Source organism: Pteropus alecto, unplaced genomic scaffold (genome assembly GCF_000325575.1).
Source record: "Pteropus alecto unplaced genomic scaffold, ASM32557v1 scaffold239, whole genome shotgun sequence".
Lineage (NCBI taxonomy): Eukaryota > Metazoa > Chordata > Mammalia > Chiroptera > Pteropodidae > Pteropus > Pteropus alecto.
This window is the reverse complement of record NW_006494613.1, coordinates 6452261-6471393: the sequence shown is the minus strand read 5'-3', so window position 1 is coordinate 6471393 and position 19133 is coordinate 6452261. Positions and strand designations below refer to the sequence as shown.

At 33.2% G+C, this 19133-nt stretch overlaps 1 protein-coding gene across 4 annotated transcripts in view; it reads left to right on the top strand.

Annotated features, from left to right (window-relative positions):
* The window catches only part of ROBO1 (roundabout guidance receptor 1), a 385827-nt gene that overhangs the window by 322965 nt on the left and 43729 nt on the right, over window positions 1-19133 (top strand). For 2 of the 4 annotated variants that reach the window (XM_006926234.3, XM_015600202.2), the window contains exons 14-20: window positions 789-910; window positions 1581-1812; window positions 2774-2895; window positions 5696-5867; window positions 9633-9830; window positions 13901-13927; window positions 15320-15362. In XM_006926234.3, the coding sequence (XP_006926296.2) occupies window positions 789-910; window positions 1581-1812; window positions 2774-2895; window positions 5696-5867; window positions 9633-9830; window positions 13901-13927; window positions 15320-15362 (916 nt within the window). The remainder of the gene's footprint in view (window positions 1-788; window positions 911-1580; window positions 1813-2773; window positions 2896-5695; window positions 5868-9632; window positions 9831-13900; window positions 13928-15319; window positions 15363-19133) is intronic. The other 2 variants (XM_015600203.1, XM_015600201.1) reach the window with 1 other exon arrangement.

Sequence of the window (19133 nt, the reverse complement as noted above, 5' to 3'; positions counted from 1 at the left end):
TTGGTCTCTTTTCTAAAACATTGATGTTCTTGAGATTTAAAACTCTTTATTAAACATTTACAGTTATATTGTAACTAAACTAACCAAACCATTATTAATTAAATAAATGTTAAGTACTGTTTTCTCATCAGATCTATCCTATCCTATCCTATCCTATCCTATCCTATCCTATCCTATCCTATCCTATCCTATCCATCTTACTGAGGGCTTCTGTATCCCCCATCATAGCCACTAACTTATTATATACATAATTTGAGAAAACATCCAGTTTCTTATAAAATGTAAGGTATCTGACTTCTTTTTGTGCTTGCTTTTTACTTATAATGCCTCCATTCTTTTCATTACCTATCCACTTTACTGCAGTTTCTGACTTTTTCTTTCTTGCCTAATTAAGATCACTACAGAAGGTTTTGACAAACTCAAGGGGATTTCACTAGGCTCCTCATTCTTGGCAAGAAAACAATCATTACATAGTAGAAGGAGCCCTCAAAAGCAGTTGTTCCCATTGTTATCTTTACCTCCTGCTCTTTTTGCTTTCTACATGTCCTGTTTGTCTTCCCTCCTTCCTTCCCTCTCTCCCTCCCTCCTCTCTCTCATTCCTATCCTTCTGATCCTAATAAAAAGGTTAAGTTGTTCCTATTTTATTCTGTATCATAGGTTGTCTTCCTAGTCACAATGATTCTTCTTTTCTGAGAGTCGCTATGAATGAAAGGATTGCCTCACCATGTTTTCATTCAAGTCAATAACATCACGTAAGATCTGACACAAGTCTTCTTGGATTGTTGCAGATGTTCCCCCAACAAGTCAAGGGGTGGATCACAAGCAGGTCCAGAGAGAACTGGGAAACGTCGTGCTGCACCTCCATAGCCCCACCATCCTTTCTTCCTCTTCTGTTGAAGTGCACTGGACAGTGAGTCATTGTTGTTGCAATGTTTGATCACAGTTTTAATAAGCAGATGAGTTCTAGGAGATTATTATGTGAAAATATGTATATATGCAAAAGATAATTAAATTTTATATATATATTTGCTGTTCACTCTCCACCAATAACTTTATAATGTTAGCATTTTTTATTACAGTTCCTGTGGATTGGATTTAAACAGAGAAAACTTTTATCTTTGTGGTGTTTTCTATTATGCTGTAGGAAAGAAACAATATTAATCGTGAATATATAACTTGTGATAGATTGTTATCAAATGACTTTTTCTAAACTTACAAATATTTTTAAGTTGCATTAAGTAGCCTTTAAAATTAGAAAGTCATAAAACACATATTATTTTCTCATCCTTTTGACCCTTAGCAGACATATCTCTGGATATGCCATAGAAGTGCTATGATGTCTCCACTTTTTGGTATGAAGCATAGAAATTAATATCTAATAATATATATTAAGCTGAAAAAGTGAACACATTACAAAAAATAGGTGATCTGTTTTCAATATTCTACTTTACATAAAGTAGAAAACCACGGGATGAAGACAAATAGAATGTTTTACACTTTGTCACATTTAATTTTCATAATTTTCTAATAAATCAATAGAAATATGTGAATGATTACATTTTTATTTGCCATTTTAATAGGTGGACCAACAATCTCAGTATATTCAAGGATATAGAATTCTTTATCGGCCGTCTGGAGCCAACCATGGTGAATCAGAGTGGTCAGTTTTTGAAGTGAGGACGCCAACCCAAAATAGTGTGGTTATCCCTGACCTCAAAAAAGGTGTCAACTATGAAATTAAGGCTCGTCCTTTTTTTAATGAATTTCAAGGAGCAGACAGTGAAATTAAATTTGCCAGAACCTTAGAAGAAGGCAAGTATAATGAAGAGTATGATTTCTGTGTATTGCAGCACATTTGTTAGGTTTTTATTAGCTTAAATGAAAATTTTAATGTTAATGGTGACATTATTAATTTTCTTTATATTGAACATTATATTTTGCTAATAGAATGTGTTTAATTTGAACCAATATAAAACAAAATTCTGTAATACTTGCTTTAATAGAGGTCTATGTAAAAAATGTGCAAATATGAACACTGTATTATTTAAAGACATATATGGGATATATATGATTATTCAGAACTAAAATTCACATTTGAAGATGGAAATGTTTTCAATTTGCTTGCCTTTCCATTAATTATTTTCCATTCACTTATTGAATATCTTGAGTAATGATTTATAAATAAGATGAGTAATGTCTTGGTTTGCCCTGGACTTTCCGGAGTTGGTGTTTTATGCTTATGACTCATGTCCCTAGAAACCCCTCATTCTAGACAAACCAGCATGATTGGCCACCCTATAAATGAAAATTAAAAATTAATATTTACATAAATGTGAAAGGTTACATATCATAACTGTACTCTTTAAAAGTAACTAGAATTTTCCCTCGAATGTCTTTTTTTACTTTGAGTATATAAATGACAAGATATAGGTAATATTATGGAGGATTAGCATTCATCTTCATACTTTTGAACATTTTAAAGGAGAACATGGGACTAGAACATGAGTTGAAGAAATAAGAATTTTCCTGGGATGTTTTGTGGAGAGAATCTATATAATATTGGTTATGGAAAACTCATGGTAACTGTGGGTTAGCAGTATTGAGGAAAAACTTCCATAGTTTAGGACTATTCAGACTTGGATGAGATACATCTTTAAAACATATGCCTATATTGATATATATTTTATGTAGTTGTTGTTTGACTTAAATCAATTAGGTGCTTTTTTTTAATGTTCTCACATACTTATATCTACTTTTTGAAACACTTTAACAGCACCCAGTGCCCCACCTCAAAGTGTAACTGTATCAAAAAATGATGGAAATGGAACTGCAATTCTTGTTACTTGGCAGCCACCTCCAGAAGACACTCAAAACGGAATGGTCCAAGAATATAAGGTAATACAAATACAGTAATTTACTAATGGACATCCCTCTCCCCTACAAAGCGAAAGAAAGCTTGGTTAAATTGTGTGTGGATATTTGGCGCCATCTGCTGATCAATGTAGCATCATGTAAAATTATTTTTAAAACACTATCCAGTAATTATGGGATACTAAGTCTTTCTTAAGCCAATGAAAAAATTAACTTAAAGAGAGAATCGACATGATCACAAAATATATAGGTCCATGTAATTTTACAGAAACAACAAGGTAAATCTAATAAAAAAATAGATTTTTTTTTTTGCCCTAAAAAGTAGTTCAAATATATTTTGCAACATTGGGTAGCACTATGGAATTGGCTATGAATCACATTCTATCAAATATAGTTTGCTTTCTTTTTGTTAACATACTTGAAATTTTAGAACTTTGGAGCTAAGTTTAAAAAATTATTTTAGTGTACATGAAATGTATTTTTCTTATACATCTTGTTTTAGTTGCAAAGGAAATTCAATAATAAATTTCTGTATGTTTAAAAGAAATTTTAAATTAATGCTATATTGTAGAGTGACTTCATCCAATGATTCTGAATAATTTTTACCTGCAAAGTCATTGGCTCTATTCACTGAATTTAGAGAATCCTGCATAGATTCATTTTGTGCAAATCTTTTCAAGCATGCCAAAGTACAGTAAAAACTCAGCTAGGGACATAACATTTATCTTATCAATGAATCTTTATTATGGGATAGTCTTAATGACTATGATGCATGAATTCGAATCAGGAAAATTTCAATAGAAAATACATTTGTGTTTTTTTTTTCAACATTTAACATAAACACTATATACTAGAAAAATTTTACTCACCAAACATATATTTCTCTAGACATTACTTTAAATTTCCATGACACCTGAATATTTTTCTAATTATCTGCTAAATTATGGTAGTTAGTAGATTATCTCATATATATGAATATTTTATACCTTGTCTGTTGATATGAAACCGATGTTAAGAAGGTGAACACATTTACCTGTATAGATAATTACATGCTAACATTAGAATCACTTGTGGAATTATTTTTTAAATATAGATGCCTGACCATCATTCTTAAAGATTCTGATTCACTAGGTGCATTTATGTTTTAGTAGATATTTCTAAATGATTCTAAAGTATACTTTGGGTTAAGGCCCAAATAAACCATAAATGTTCTTTTTAGTAGCAAATAATTTGCACAATAACTAGATATACTGAGCTTAATTTTAGTATATTTCATTTAAAAATTATTTTCAAAAAGTAAACTGAAAACCTTTTTATAAAATTTGTGTGCATACTTTTAAAAGGGTGACTTTTTTTAAAGTATTTAAAATTCTGCCATAAATGCGCTATGAATATTTTAAAGTATTTTAAATTAGATCTTCTAATGTAATTGAGTCATCTAAAGGTAAGTCTGTATACTTTTAAGGGCTTTTTCATGAATTTCAAGGTTATTTCAGTACCAGGAGTGTCAGGATACTATGGTTCAGTTCGGAAAAATAAACTGTTATAGCGATTTTAAAGAATTTAAAATGAGGTGATGTCTCAGCTCGTAAACAAAATTGTGTGATGTAGGCATTTTTCTCTAAGAGTCAAAACTCATTTTTCTCCTGAAGAAATGCAAAAGAGTGGATTTCACTTAACTTCATGGTCAATTTAAAATAATAAAATGCCTTTCAGAACCTGATTGACTGGTACAAAATCAGTTTGTGGCTTTGGTTCAGCTGTGTAATGTAATTGGGGAAAAAATCACAAAGGACTCTTTATTTCCAAATGGTCAGATCCTGGTATAGAGTCTGACCATTTGCTGGTGTTATGCATTGAAACTATATTAAAATAATATCAACTTTCAGAGATAAAAAATAAAGGTTATTTCCCATGTGATAGAAGTTACTGATATTCTTAGATTTATTTTAAATCCCATTTATTGTTACAGTTTAAATAGTAGGCTATTTGAAGCTAATTCCATATCTTGTTCGAGGACATCATAATGAATATAGAGCATGGCTTACTACTCCATGGATCATTTTTTTATGGAAACTGAGTCCAAGTACTGTCATGCACCATATCCAAGTTCTTGAACAGTGCAAAAGATCATTCTGTGATTAAATAATCCTTTAGTGCAATTTAAATTAAGGATTATAGTGTAGTTCACAAATCTTAATTTCCTAAAAGTAATTTTCTTTTACAAATATCATTATCAAAGTTAATGAGTTGTACAATAATTTTCTTATAAGAACATTTTTCTTTCAAGTCATATGTATCGTTCTTCTTTATGATCTCATATGTTATCAAAGACTAAATAATATTCCCATTTAAGTACAAAATCATAGAATGCTAATTTTCTCTCATTATTAATGGTTCATTGTACCATAGGCTGAGTAAATCCTTGGATGATCCTTATTTCTTATGTTTAGTTTAATTTTTAATAACTATACTTATGCAAAGGTACTTTAGATTATTCAGAAACTTTGTCTCTTTTAAAAAAAACTGATGATATGAGCTGATAAGAACTAGTGTCTTCAAGCAGAAAGGTGTAGACTCACCTGCTATTATCCTGTAAAAGTATGGAGAAAGTTGAAAGAGATCTTGAAGGTCATACTAACACTAGGTTCCGACTGAAAGAGTCTTTTCAGAACTAGATCTTAAGGAAAGTTGACTTTCGACACATCCAATAGTAGGTTCATGGTCAGTCTGAACTCTGTGTAGTTCTAAAACCACAACACTATGTTGATCTTTGCAACTTAAACAATTTACGACCTTAACATCCATTGTACTTTTCTTACAGGTTTGGTGTCTGGGCAATGAAACTCGTTACCATATAAATAAGACAGTAGATGGTTCCACCTTTTCTGTGGTCATTCCTTCTCTGATTCCTGGGATCAGATACAGTGTAGAGGTGGCAGCCAGCACTGGGGCTGGGCCTGGGGTGAAGAGTGAGCCACAGTTTATCCAGTTAGGTAAGTGCTGGTGCAGGTCCAGTTTGAGAGTATATCACTGTTTCTTTGAACTGCTTTTTTTGTCTGTTTGTAGGGGAGCCACCATTGCAAGTTAAATAGAATATGGAATGATGGTATAGCTTTAATACACACACACACGTATATATGTGTGTGTGTGTGTGTATTAGTTATTATATATCTGTATGTAATAACTAAACTTAAACTTATCTAAGCACACATTTTAAATGACATTTCAAGGAAAAGCCTGTCAGTATTCAGTGTCATCCTAATCCTGTTCTATAAATTTTTTCATCTATTCAACAAATACTATTAATTGAGCTCCAAGGTTACCTCAGTGAACAAGACAGACACAGTCTGCACTTTCATAGAAATTACAGTTGTTTAGATTAAGGAAAAAAAAAAAAAAACTTCCATACAAATCAAAACAGGTATTGTATGTTTACAATATGCAATTCATATTCACCATTTTTGTGTCTATTTAAAATTGTAATTGCTTTTTCTAATAAAACATAGGTTGAGATGTCAAAGTACACTGGAATATGGTTATATGGTCATTACTCATAAAGTTAGATACGATATGTGCTTCAAAAGTTAGATGAATAGAAAAATAAAGCTTCATTACCAAAATTCACTATAGGCAATGTGGCATGAACATAAATGCAAGTTGGTTACCCGTAAAATCTAAAACAAATGACAATACAAACAGCAACAAAATCTATTGCAGATAGAAAAGGGAAAGGAAAGATTCAGATGTTAACAGGTGACATTTGAATTATAAAAGGTGCTGGGAAATATGTAGCCCAACTTTGTGTTTGTTTGTTATAGATCAGAAGTTAAGAATTAGTAATATTTTATATCAGTTCAAAAATTATGAAAATTATCAGATATATGAATCTTCATATTTTACAAATAAATACATAGTATTCTTGCATGTCGATAATATTGATGACATCCTAGAAATTATTTCCAAATAAAATTAAGATACTTTTGGCTTTGAACAAACTTTATTGCTGTACATTAAAAAATTTACATTTGATTTGGAAACTGTTATTGATGTTTCATTGTTAAGACATTACTAGCTGCTGTAACAGATACACTTGTAGAATTTTGGTTGTATAACACAATGAAGTCCACCTGAAGTCCAATGGTTATAGGGAGGGACTCTGTTCCACATTAGACATGGATAGTCACAGGCTGATGAGGTTTACCCTCTTTAACATGGGGTCTCCAAGGTTGGCCCTGGGCAAGCAGAAAGGAAGTATAGCAACACACAGTGTGTGGGAGGGTTTAATGGTGCAGGTCTGGAAATGGCGCACATGCCCCCTGCCCAGAACTTAGAGATGTGATTACAAATAGATTAATGGTAATGTCACAGAATGAAGTCCCTGGCTAGGGAGGTACCTTCCAACAACTCCGTGCCATGAGCGTTGCATTCAAACCTTTAGTGAAGAGCTTTCTGTCTCTGCCACAGCCTTGGGCCATAATTTAACTTTGGATTACCTTTTACATTTAGCATATTCTAAAACAATGACGATAATATACAACTTTTAAGTGAAAATAGCTTCCCAGATTATTTCTGATTCATTTATTGTAAAATTCCAAGCAATATACAGTGTTGACAATGTTATATAAGATATGGAGGTAAACAGTTTAAATATAGACTTTTTTTACTCAAATAGTTGCCTAGTTTTGTGAAATATCAGTATTAACTTATTGAAATTGAAATTATAAGTTACATTGTGATAACCCTATACATTGTTTATATCACTTACCTGTCTTATAACACGACTTTTAGTCCTGGGTTTTCAAAGAGGAATTGGAAGAAGGACCATGTCGATTTTATTTATTTAAGATTTCAATCTTAGGATTTAAGGGTCAAATGGTTTTCTTGAAATTATAAATGTGTTCCAGTTTTTTCCATATCTTAATATAGCCTCAGCTGCAGTGAGACAAAGACTGAGATATAGAGTGGCCATTTTAATTCATTAGTCACACCACAGTTTATTCTGCTAAAGCCCATCTGGTCGCTTGCATAGAATCTCTCTTGGCTGTCTCCATAAAATCTGAAGCTACCCAACTTAACCTTGCACAAATAACCATGAAATCTGTAAACCTAGCAGATACAAAGGGTGTATTAGGAATAAAAAGAATAGGTCTGCTTGGTGAACTTTCAGAAGATGAAGTGCTCTTACGATAACCGTAGATAAAAGGGTCTGGAACAGGAAATAAAACTTTCAGTCAATCAACAGTTGAAGGCAGGTGACTATCAAAATAGGTTTTTCAACATTGACCCTCCATTGAGGGGAATCTGAGATTCTGTTCAAGAAACAAACAAGCAAACAAAAACAAATAAAAACCACAGGTGCACAGTATAAGTAGCAGTTTAGTCATTTTCCATAGAAATGGGTGCTATTTTCCTATGGATGGTTCTTTAACCATTGAATGCTGCTTATTTTTCCTGCCAGCGTCTTATCAGGATGCAATATTATTTAATAAAAAAACATAATCTATAGGATATTTTCTGTTCATTCATATATAATGAGTTATACCAATTGTTTTTCTGAAAATAAAAAGGATTTTTGGACTGGAACAAATGTTTCTATTTTAAAGCAGATTGTATTAGCAGAACATTTTCAGAGTCTAATTATTTAACAATTGTAAGAAAGCCTCAATCCTCATGAAATGAGCAGACATCTTCTTGTTTCACCAGATGTCGTGGGGAAAGAACACTAAAACAGCAGGCACTATGGGAATTCTACCCATTGCCATCTTCTGGTGCCAGCAAGGTAGAATACTGCTTTGATAATAAAGCAAAGCCCTCCAGTTTTCTACAGACTTTGCAGTCTGCTCTATGTGACAATGAAATGGTGGGCTTGAAAAATGAATATCTTAGTAGGTATAAACATAAATGTAAAATAAATAAATCTTGAGTTATAAGTTCCATCAGTTTTTAATTCTTGAATCAAAATAGCTAATAGAAAACATAAACTTTTTTGATTATTTATAAAAATTGATAATTATTATTCATATTTAATGTTCCTATATCTATTGCTGGCTGTAGTTATTATTTTAAAAGGAATATTATTCATAGATCTTTCAATGGTAACATTATCTTAGTTGTTCATTGTTTTTAATGATCCTGAATTTTATAGGCCCTTCTGAACATGGGTTCAAATAATGTATTTATAAGGCAGGTAAGACTCTTAGAACATAGTCCGTGTACATATGGCAGCAAGAGATATACACATACACATTTTTTTTAATATCTACATTATAAAGGAAATAAAATTTTATTGTTTACCTCTTTTAGAACATATAATTGAGTTTCTATAGACGTCTAAGGAAGCATATATCTTTCCTACATATTCTTCTTTGCACCTCTTATTTGTATACTTGTATTAAAGTATTTCATTTTTTAGAATTGTACTTTTGTCTCAACACTGTCTTGTGAAACTTAATGTAAAAAATGAACTACAGAGTTTTCTGGAGTAAAAAAAATAAAAATTGTGTGTCATTGCCTTTGTTTTAAAATCTATTCCATGAACTTATTATATCATATGTGTTTTGAATTGAATAAAATGAATACTATTCTGCCAAAAATCTCATGAACTACTTTAACTAAAAATGTTGGATGTTACAGATTGAAAAACAGAATACATTGTCCAAAAATTAACAAAATAATGATAGCCATTTTATATTATGTAAGTATGAGTTTATTATCACACTGAGTTTTAAACCCAAATTAATATGAAGATGAATTTCCAGATTCTCATGGAAACCCCGTGTCACCTGAGGACCAAGTCAGTCTTGCTCAGCAGATCTCAGATGTCGTGAAGCAGCCAGCGTTTATTGCAGGAATCGGGGCAGCCTGTTGGATTATCCTCATGGTTTTTAGCATCTGGCTTTATCGACACCGGAAGAAGAGAAATGGTCTGACAAGTACCTATGCGGGTATCAGAAAAGGTATTAGCTTTCCTAAGTTTTTCATATTCTAATATGTGGACATAACTCCTGATTTTAATCTGTGACTTACAAGTATGCATGATTATATATATACATATATATCTTGTATTAGATTATTTTCATATATAAAGATTTTCAAAAGTGCTTTTATTTGATTGTGGTATCTACATCTTAACTCCTGTTGACTAGCAGTGTTGCAAATAGGGGTCACTGGTTTCAGTCCCAGTTTCTTTAAAATATATTTCACGAAGGTTAAATCTACCTTTGGTTGTTCTGCCATTCCCTTGTTCTCTTAGGGAATGACTTTATTGTTTATATTCTTCAAGATTTTTTTTTTAATCTCCTTGTCGCAGAAATTATAAATACAAGCTTTGAGCTGCCTCGCACCACTTTAAAGGTGGTGTTGTTGCCTTTGTGAAGCTAAAGAGATTATTTGTGAAATCGTTATTGTTATGATTATTTCCGATTGTTTATAAAAGAGTCATTTCTTAGTGAATACAGAATGTGTGACTGAATAATGTCCTTCAGTTTGCAGAGAGAGGTGGTTTAGTACTTTTTGTTGTGTTTAAAGTTGCAGAGTTGACTTTGTATATGCCATTAGCGATAGTGATTTCGTTACAAATGATTATGGTTTTAGAAGAGAAAGCTCACCTGTCTGCTATTGTTTACAGTTTTGTGGATGAACCGAATATGCCAAGGTATTTTACAGACACCTTTGCCACCTGTTCTTGAACTCTATAGGTTGATAATTTGTATTTTTTATTCTGTGAGGAAATTTGTTTAACACTTATCAGACAGGTAATCCTCCCTCCACCCCAAATATATTCATCGATTCTGGGCCTTAGATCTGGGCTACAGGTGGTGTGACTGTAAGTCCCAGTTTTCAGGGGACAGTTCCAATTGGTATCTTTAGTCCAACTAAATTATTTATAGTGCTCCTTTTGCTCTCAAAATTGTCCTGGCTTGAATGGTAAATTATACATTCACCCTAGTTATAGGACCTATACTTAAGACAACACTTTTGCTTTGCTGCAACGAATTTAAAGAGAATTACCAAAAACACATCCCCTCCCCCACCATCACCACCCTTAAAAACTGCATCTACATATTTCTTAAGTGAACATTTTCTACATGTCTTGGCCAAGTCATTTCTCTGACCAAGTATATGGCAAAGTCAAAATTTGTAGTGCTAGCTAGAAGTTTTCTCAATGAAAAATTCTATTGAACATCCCTATACACTTATAAAACAGTCTGGGACAGTGGTCCAGAATATTGGTGCCCTTGGTCACAAGGGACCTTGGCAAGAAAGAGTCAACGCAAATTTACCACTCATACTATAAAAATGAATCAATGAATATCTTGCCTGTGGCTGTGCAGCAATCTCTTCATGTACATACATTTGCCTTAGCATTATCATCCTTAAATATGTTTTTTTCAGATACCTGTCCTTTCAGGAGATGCAGTAAAATGTCAGTATCTCTGCCTGCGAAATGGAAAATGAGGGCTTGGAGGTTACTACAAAGAGGGCTTGTGCTCATTATGTATACAGAGTAGAACAACGTCAGGCACATGTGTTACCATATAAAACCTTTGACTGAAAAACAGTGCAGAGAAGGGGCTTGTGTTGTGGAGAAGAGAAAAGGGCAGGGTATTGGGGATCATGTTTTGAAATCTGATTTGAATAAGGAAAAGTGACTAATTAACATATAGATATTGAATCTCTTGAATTCTCTAGGAATCCTGTATTTCTTATTGGGATGAAGTGCTATAGCTGTGTAGTTACAATTTCACGCTCTATATTGTCTTGAAATCTAAATATGTGACATGAACCCGTCTTTCTCTCTGTTTCTTTTCCTTTACTAATGTACTTGAAGCATGCTGGCAAATGCCCATGTGCTCTTTCCACAAAACCTATTAAACTAATATCATTGTCCTTTTAACTAGCTTGTGTTTAAGCAGAAATCATAGAACATAATTACAAATGTAATTGGTAAGCATTTGAATCTGCTTTCTTCATTTTGCCTTGTCAGCACTTTTTCATAATTGTTTCTGTGCAATTAAAAAAAAGTATATCCTGAAATCTTAAAATTGTGTGTGCCCAAAGCAATACTAGTCATTACAAGAAAAAAGGAAGTGACGTATTTTAAAGAAATAAATATAAAAGAACCCATTGGCATAAAATCCATCAAGTTAGAGTATGACTTGGTAATAGTATCCTCCCCCCACATTTATCTGTAGGTGTGACCTTTACAGAACATTCAGTACTCCTGTTCACATACATTCACATACTGCACCAGCATCACTGGGTAAAAAAAACATTTATTATCAGAAGCTTTGAGAATTAATTTGTTCTTTGCTGTAAAAAATTCATTTAGACTGGAATCTTTTCATCTCTTCTTCAATTCCTTAAACTGGGGTTAGCAGTTAGCTAGGAGTACTGACAAGGACCTTTCATATTTTCGCTGTGTCCTTGTGATTGCAAATTAATGTTCAGGCACTCTATTCTTACTTGAATAGCTTTACTTTCAAATGTACCTTTTCTTATGAAGACTTTTTACTATACCTCCGAATGTTTTATTATAGCTAAATTACATGGATTATCTGTAAAACCCTGACTGAAAGCACAATAGATTCTTAAGACAGGGACTGCCATGATGCATACGAAGGCCAGTGTATAAACTGGGTACACAATATTGAGGTTTTTATTTCTGGTCTTTCTAATATGCTCAGAGATAAAATGATTTGGTAAGAAGTGACCGTTGTAAAGGATGCTATAGCATTCCAGTTTGCAACACCAAATGCTCTAATCCTAAAGTAAATTTCTTGGAGATGGTCAAATGTGAAGTGGAAAATACATTTTTGGCAGCCTTCCAATCCACGGTAGCTAATCAGTATTCTAGCTTGTGTGTTTTAAGGAGTTCTTGAAAGAAAACTTTAGTCTGCAAGGGAATAATGTAGATTTCATTGCTTTCCTTATCAAGGCAATGTTTATTTTAATTTAAAGAGCTTGGAAAATAAGTCAGCCTCTATCCTCTATGAAATTACATAGAAATAGCTCTGGTGTTAGCCAATACCCAGGAATGAGAGAAGATGGGAAAAGTGGGGGAGGCAAGGATGCTACATTTGAGGTCTGCAGTTCAATTTCGAGCATTACTGATTAGATTAAGATTTATAACTGCAAAGAGTGAAGGTTTTTAGAGGGGCGTTATTGTTCTATTGTGTAGCTTCTAGACTATGATATTAAAAAAAAAATGGTCAGACTACTCCTAGAAAGCTTCTAAATATAACCTATAATAGATAAAGTTTAAAACTTCTCATTTTTTTCTGTTCATTCACAATTTTCTATGATGATAAAAATGTAGTATTACACTGTTAGAATGATAAAATGTCAAGCCTTACTTGGCAGTGAAAGAGTTCAGTGTTATGGCTCTCTTTATTCCAGTTCTTCTTTCCTCCTTCCTTCCCTTCCTCCCTTCCTTTCTTCCTTTCTCCTTTCCTTTTGTGCTTTCTCTCTCTTTCTTTCTCGCTTTCCTTTTCTCTCTCTCTCCCTCTCTCTCTCTCTCTCTTTTTCTCACTCTATTTCTTTCTTTCTCCTTTCCTCGATCTGTCTTTTCTCTCTCTTTTAATGATGAATGCTTAAGTATACCTTTTAGTCCATTTTAATAAGCACTTACTTTCAGATTATCAGATAAGGTTCAAGCAAGACCCTTAGTACTTGTTTAAGAATCAATCATCCATTGTTTGGAAATGATTCATAGTTGAGGAGTCCTGATTGTATTAAAGCCATGAGCTAAATCTATGTTACTAAATGCAGGGTCATTTACAGGCTAACCCAGCACGATTCCCCTTTGTACTAAAATGTCAGACACTTCAAAATGGTACCTGTAGAGACAAGCTTCTTTTTTTAACCTCAGCTTTGGTTTTATTCATTTATCAGAATGTCAGAACTACTGGCTTAGTTATTTACATTTGTTTTATGTTCAGCTGTCTGCTTGATTTATACTAATGTGATATGTTCCCTTTCTCTCTTCAGCTTAATAACTGGTTTATATTTTGTTTTGATTTTTCAGTCCCGTCTTTTACCTTCACACCAACAGGTATATATTTGCACTTACCCTCCTCCTTTCCTTTGTTAGTTTGGCATGTGTCGTACTATTGTTTCTGTTTTTATTTCATTTTCTGTATTAAATTGGGGGAAAGGACCTAAATGGAATACAATACTTCATTTACTCATGTCAGGCATACATTTGAAGTAGAAATGGTTGGTGTTGCTTTTCATCCATTTAATGCAGTTATTTATTCATGACTCCACACTGCATCTTAGCCTTTTATGCATGTGTTTCATTAGATAGACACACTGTTTCTACCATCAGCACGATTTAACATGCTAATGATCTTATTGATTATTTCATACTTGGCAGAGCCTTTTTTCTTAGCTTAAGCTTTCAGGTTTTCCAACAAAAATTTCTTTCCTTTCAATTCTCTGTCCATAGAATCCACATTCTTAAAGGTAACCAAAATATCCAGCACATGTGAAAGATAAAACTTTTCTTTTTTCCTAAGTCAGAATCCTAATATTCTGTTCTACTCTGCTTCTTTCAAAGAGGGTCCTCTTCTTTCACATCACCTGTAGTAAAAGATGTACTTGTAGTCCTGTCTCCTCATTTTTAAATGCAGTTATTGTAATCACGGGAAGCAGTTATCGCTCCTTAACAGACTCCCAGTTTGGAGTTCTAAGTAGCAGAATTTGGCAGATTTTAGAAACACATTTCTTCTTAGAAAAATTTTTTTTTTTTTTTTTTACAGAAAAGCTAATCTTCTTAGCCCCTTGCCTATGTGCACATCTTGTTTTGTTTTTTATAAATTTTTATACCCATAATTTATTAAGCTGAGAATGCTTTCAAGAGCATTAAAATATATTTTCACTATATATATGTCTGATGAACATGCATTGAGAAGGGTTTCTACAAGCCGCAATGAAAAGTAGGTTGTATTGACAGTCACAACTTGGCATACATCTTTGTGTATGGGGAGAAAGAAGGTTTATTTTAACATGTATCTTTGTCTTATTGGTATTCATACTTCTGGAAGAATAGTCTAATAGGGATTTTCCCCAAAATTTAAGATTCTGCTTATAAAAGTTCATGAAATTATGTGGTCCAATAATAAATTAAAATTTGAAATCTATAGGACTGTGAAATACAAATGTGTAATAGTTATACTTAATAGGAATGTACTGAAGTTTGCTTTTGCTCAACCTTGTTGGCACATTAAGGAAATGAGTAACATATTTAATTCTATACTATCTTAAAAAAAAAATACTAGTTGAATCAGAAATTTGTTACTTCCTGTGTTGATATTTGCATTGCTTCTAAGTAGAAAGGGAAAATGCATTCCATTTTAGAAAGATGCTCATAAATGTAATAGCTTTTGATATACAAATTAAATATGTCTATTAATTTTTCCTTTTTTTTTTTGTAACATTCTAGTAACTTATCAGAGAGGAGGCGAAGCTGTGAGCAGTGGAGGGAGGTAATTATCTTGCTTGTTTGGTAGATACTAAGGGGAATTCCAGATATTTCTTTTTGTCTTCCTCAATGACATTATTATCTTCGCTTAAAAGGTTTAACTTAAAGATGAAATTTGTTCAAATATTTTGGAGATACTCTCTTCCTCTGTGCTGTGGAACCAAGCTTGTTTACACACAAATGCAGTTGATTGGAGTTATTGCATCTTAGTCATTGAACACCAGAGGGAGCACTTTAACCGTGAAAGACAGACTTGCTGATTTAGCAGGTGATTAAAACGAGTTAAAGTAATTAAGCAATGGCATTTATGAAGATTAAGAAATATAGCTAGTTAACAGATACTATCAAAGAAAAAGTGTTCATTTGAAAACCTGATGAACACAGCATTTTATCATAAGTTATAGGTTATGTTTGTTCTTATGAATTCAGCATAGTTCAGCTCTCCATTTACAGGGAAATATGTTGAAATAAAAGAAAAAAATGTAGATAGTTTGTTAACACAGAGCATTCTTTTCTCTAATTAAAATGAACCTCAATCCTATATTTATGATTTTTTTTGTAATTATTATTCAGTGAACTTTATTACAGTCACAGGGCAATCACAGATCCATGTGACAGGAGCTTAAAGGGACTGAAGTAAGATGTAAGTTATATGAGCCACACTTCGGGATTTTCTACAATAACATGAATTTTTCGTAAAAGAGTAACATCTTGCCTAAGGTGTAAAAAAATCTTTTAACCAAAACTATTTTATAATTTAAGTTCAATTAACTTATTGAGTATCCTGCTTTGTACAGATGGATAAAGTGGTTGCTACTGGAAAAGCCAAAATTAGTATCAATCCAAGGAACATACCATTTGATAACAAGATAACTGAATTTAGTAAATGCAAAGGGTGATTTAAAAGAAAATGTTGACTGCCTTGAACCAATGCTATACAAATTTGGCAATAAACACTAATCTTTTCTTTCCTGGGTACTGCTGCTAGCTTCCTGTTTCCATACCTGTGAAAAAAAGTCAGCTACTGAAAGACCCAAAAGCTAGGGAGGTCTTCATAAGGAATAAATCCACTCAATTCAGGAATTAAACCAAGACATGTTTTTACATCTAGGGAAATTCCATCTAAATCATAGCCCAGACATTCATGAAACAGCCTTTGGCATAAGAACACTCTCTCGTGGATAAATCTGGAATGCCTGATTATATAACCACTTTTCTACCTGTATGTATTCATGACTATAGACTGGTTTTCTCGTTAATCAAAGCATATGAAAGTGCTTATCCAGCGTCTTCTATATGTTCTGCACTAGCCTCTGTGCATGGGCACTGGCATAGATGTGCACATGTGCACGCGCACACACACACACACACACGCACGCACACACACACACGCACACATGCACACTATATCTATGTCTGGTTTCTGTTGTAAAGGAATTTACAACCTACATAGACCAAATTATCAAATAGGAACTAATGGAAGGAATCCATAGGTACCAAATGCTAGTTTGTATAGCAGGGCTGAAAAATTACAAAGTTCCTGAAATATCTATTCATTGCAAAGCTCACTATATCACCATACAGAATTAACCTTTTAAATTTAAAAATGGAAGAATAATGAAACCAGTTTATTTCAGATACCATATAGAAATGATCTTTTTACTAAATGAAATGATAAAAAATGCTAGAATGTTACAGAGGCAACAGTTAAATAAAGATCATTGAGTCAGTGCTCAAAATGACAGTTACATAAACATTTTAAAATTTATTTATCAAACATATTTATTGAACAACTAGCATGGGAAAGGCACTGTTCTAGTTGCTTGAGATGCATCAGTGAGCAAAGTCAGTAAAAATTCCTAACCACATGGACTTTATATTTAGTGGGGAGAGAGAAGATAAGTAATAAATATTAAAAATAAGACAACTCAATAGCATCAGCAGTTGATGAGTGCTATAGAAAAAATGGAACGGGATAAGGATCAGGAGAGCATTCAAAAGAGGTCTCATTTTCTAGCAGTGTGTGTGCGTGTGTGTGTGTGTGTGTGTGTGTATGTTCTATGACCCCATGTGGTAAGAGAAGCAATGAACCAAAGTCCTGCACCCGTTTCTCTCATGTCCATCCCTTAAACACTGGTTTCCCTCAGGCATTTCAGACTCTGTGACCCCTCACTGGACCTCTTGTCTCATTTGGTTAATGACATCTAAGTCAAAATACTCCAGTCATCCTCTTTCCTGCATCTATTACTGCTTTTTGTTGATCCTATCTTTTATCCCCCTTAATTATTACTATATTGTTTCACTTCAAGCTCTTGTTCTTCCTTGCTTAGTTTATTACAGAAGCTCTGAGCAGTCCTACCTTCATTTACCTTCATTATTTGCATTACTTCCTGTGCAAAGGGAATCCTTTGCCCATGGAGCTAAATGTTCTTTTGAAATGCATGTAGATAATGTCCCTGACCTGCTGAATATCCCATTTTCAGTAGAACCCACTATGTTTACAATTTGGCATAGCACGAGAAGCCCACAACCTCTAGGGCTTTGCAGGTCCACTTCACTCTTCTGTGCCACACCCTACAATCCATCTGCCATTCACCAATATTTCATTATCCTGTAAGTCCTTATTATTTCAGCCTGGAAACGTGTCCCCCCACCCTCTGTCAGTTTTCTGAGGTTTAACTGCTCTATCCTCCATGAACATTTTGTGCTGTGTAAATACCACAAACACCTAAAATGAGGTAATACAATTATCTTTTGTAAATATCAGGGGGGTCAGCAAATTATGGCTCTTGGGCCAAATTGGGTCTACCAACCGGTTTTGTAAATGAAGTATTATAAGAATACAGCCAAAGTCATCTGTTTACAGATTGCCTATGACTATTTTTCCTCTACAGTGGCAGAATTGAGTAATTGCAATAGAAAATATATGGCCTGCAAAGCCTAAAATGGTTCCTATCTGATCTTTTACAAGAGCAATTTGCCAACTCATGACTTTATATGATTGCCTCTAACAATAAATTGTGAAATCTTGGAGTTTATTGGCTAATTAATTTATTAATTAATAATTAAATATACAAATTTTTGTAATATAATAAATGTAATTTATTGAATTATGTAAATAAATTTAACATATGAGTTATTTAACTTTGAAAGATATTAGAAAGTATCTAAGGAAGGAAGGAATGAGTGAACTATAAAAAATATAAAAAGTCAGAAGATCTGAATTCAGTCCTTAATCACTTTAGAAATATTTTGGGGGGCTGGACATTTTTCTCAAATAAAGAAGGTAGAGCAAAGGGGGAAAAAAAAAGGTAGAGCAAAACATCTCTTCTAGTTTTCTAGTTTTCAGAATTGTAAATTTAGCTATTTCTAGAAAAGGGAGAGAGTGAGGATTGTGGTAAGCAAAGAGACCTCTTCTCAACTTGAAAAGAGCAGAGGACTCGTGATGTAATCCGTGATGTAATCATGGAAATATTAAGCAGCTGTTTCTATTTATTTATTTTTTTTATTTGTTTGTTTGTTTTTACCTCAAACATCCCAGTTACTCTTTTTCTAAAAATCCACTTAAAATCCAAACCACAGTATATACAAGGAAATAGCTAAGAAAGGTTGAAAAAGTTAATAGAGAATTCAGGCTAACTAAATGGAGACTGCCAATACCACGTTTCCTGACAGTGAGAGGTGAGAAAGTAACGAAGCTCAGGCCTTGCTTCTCTTTAAAATACTAACCACTTACTTTTAGATCTATCTCTCCCTTCTTCCTGGCTTCAACACT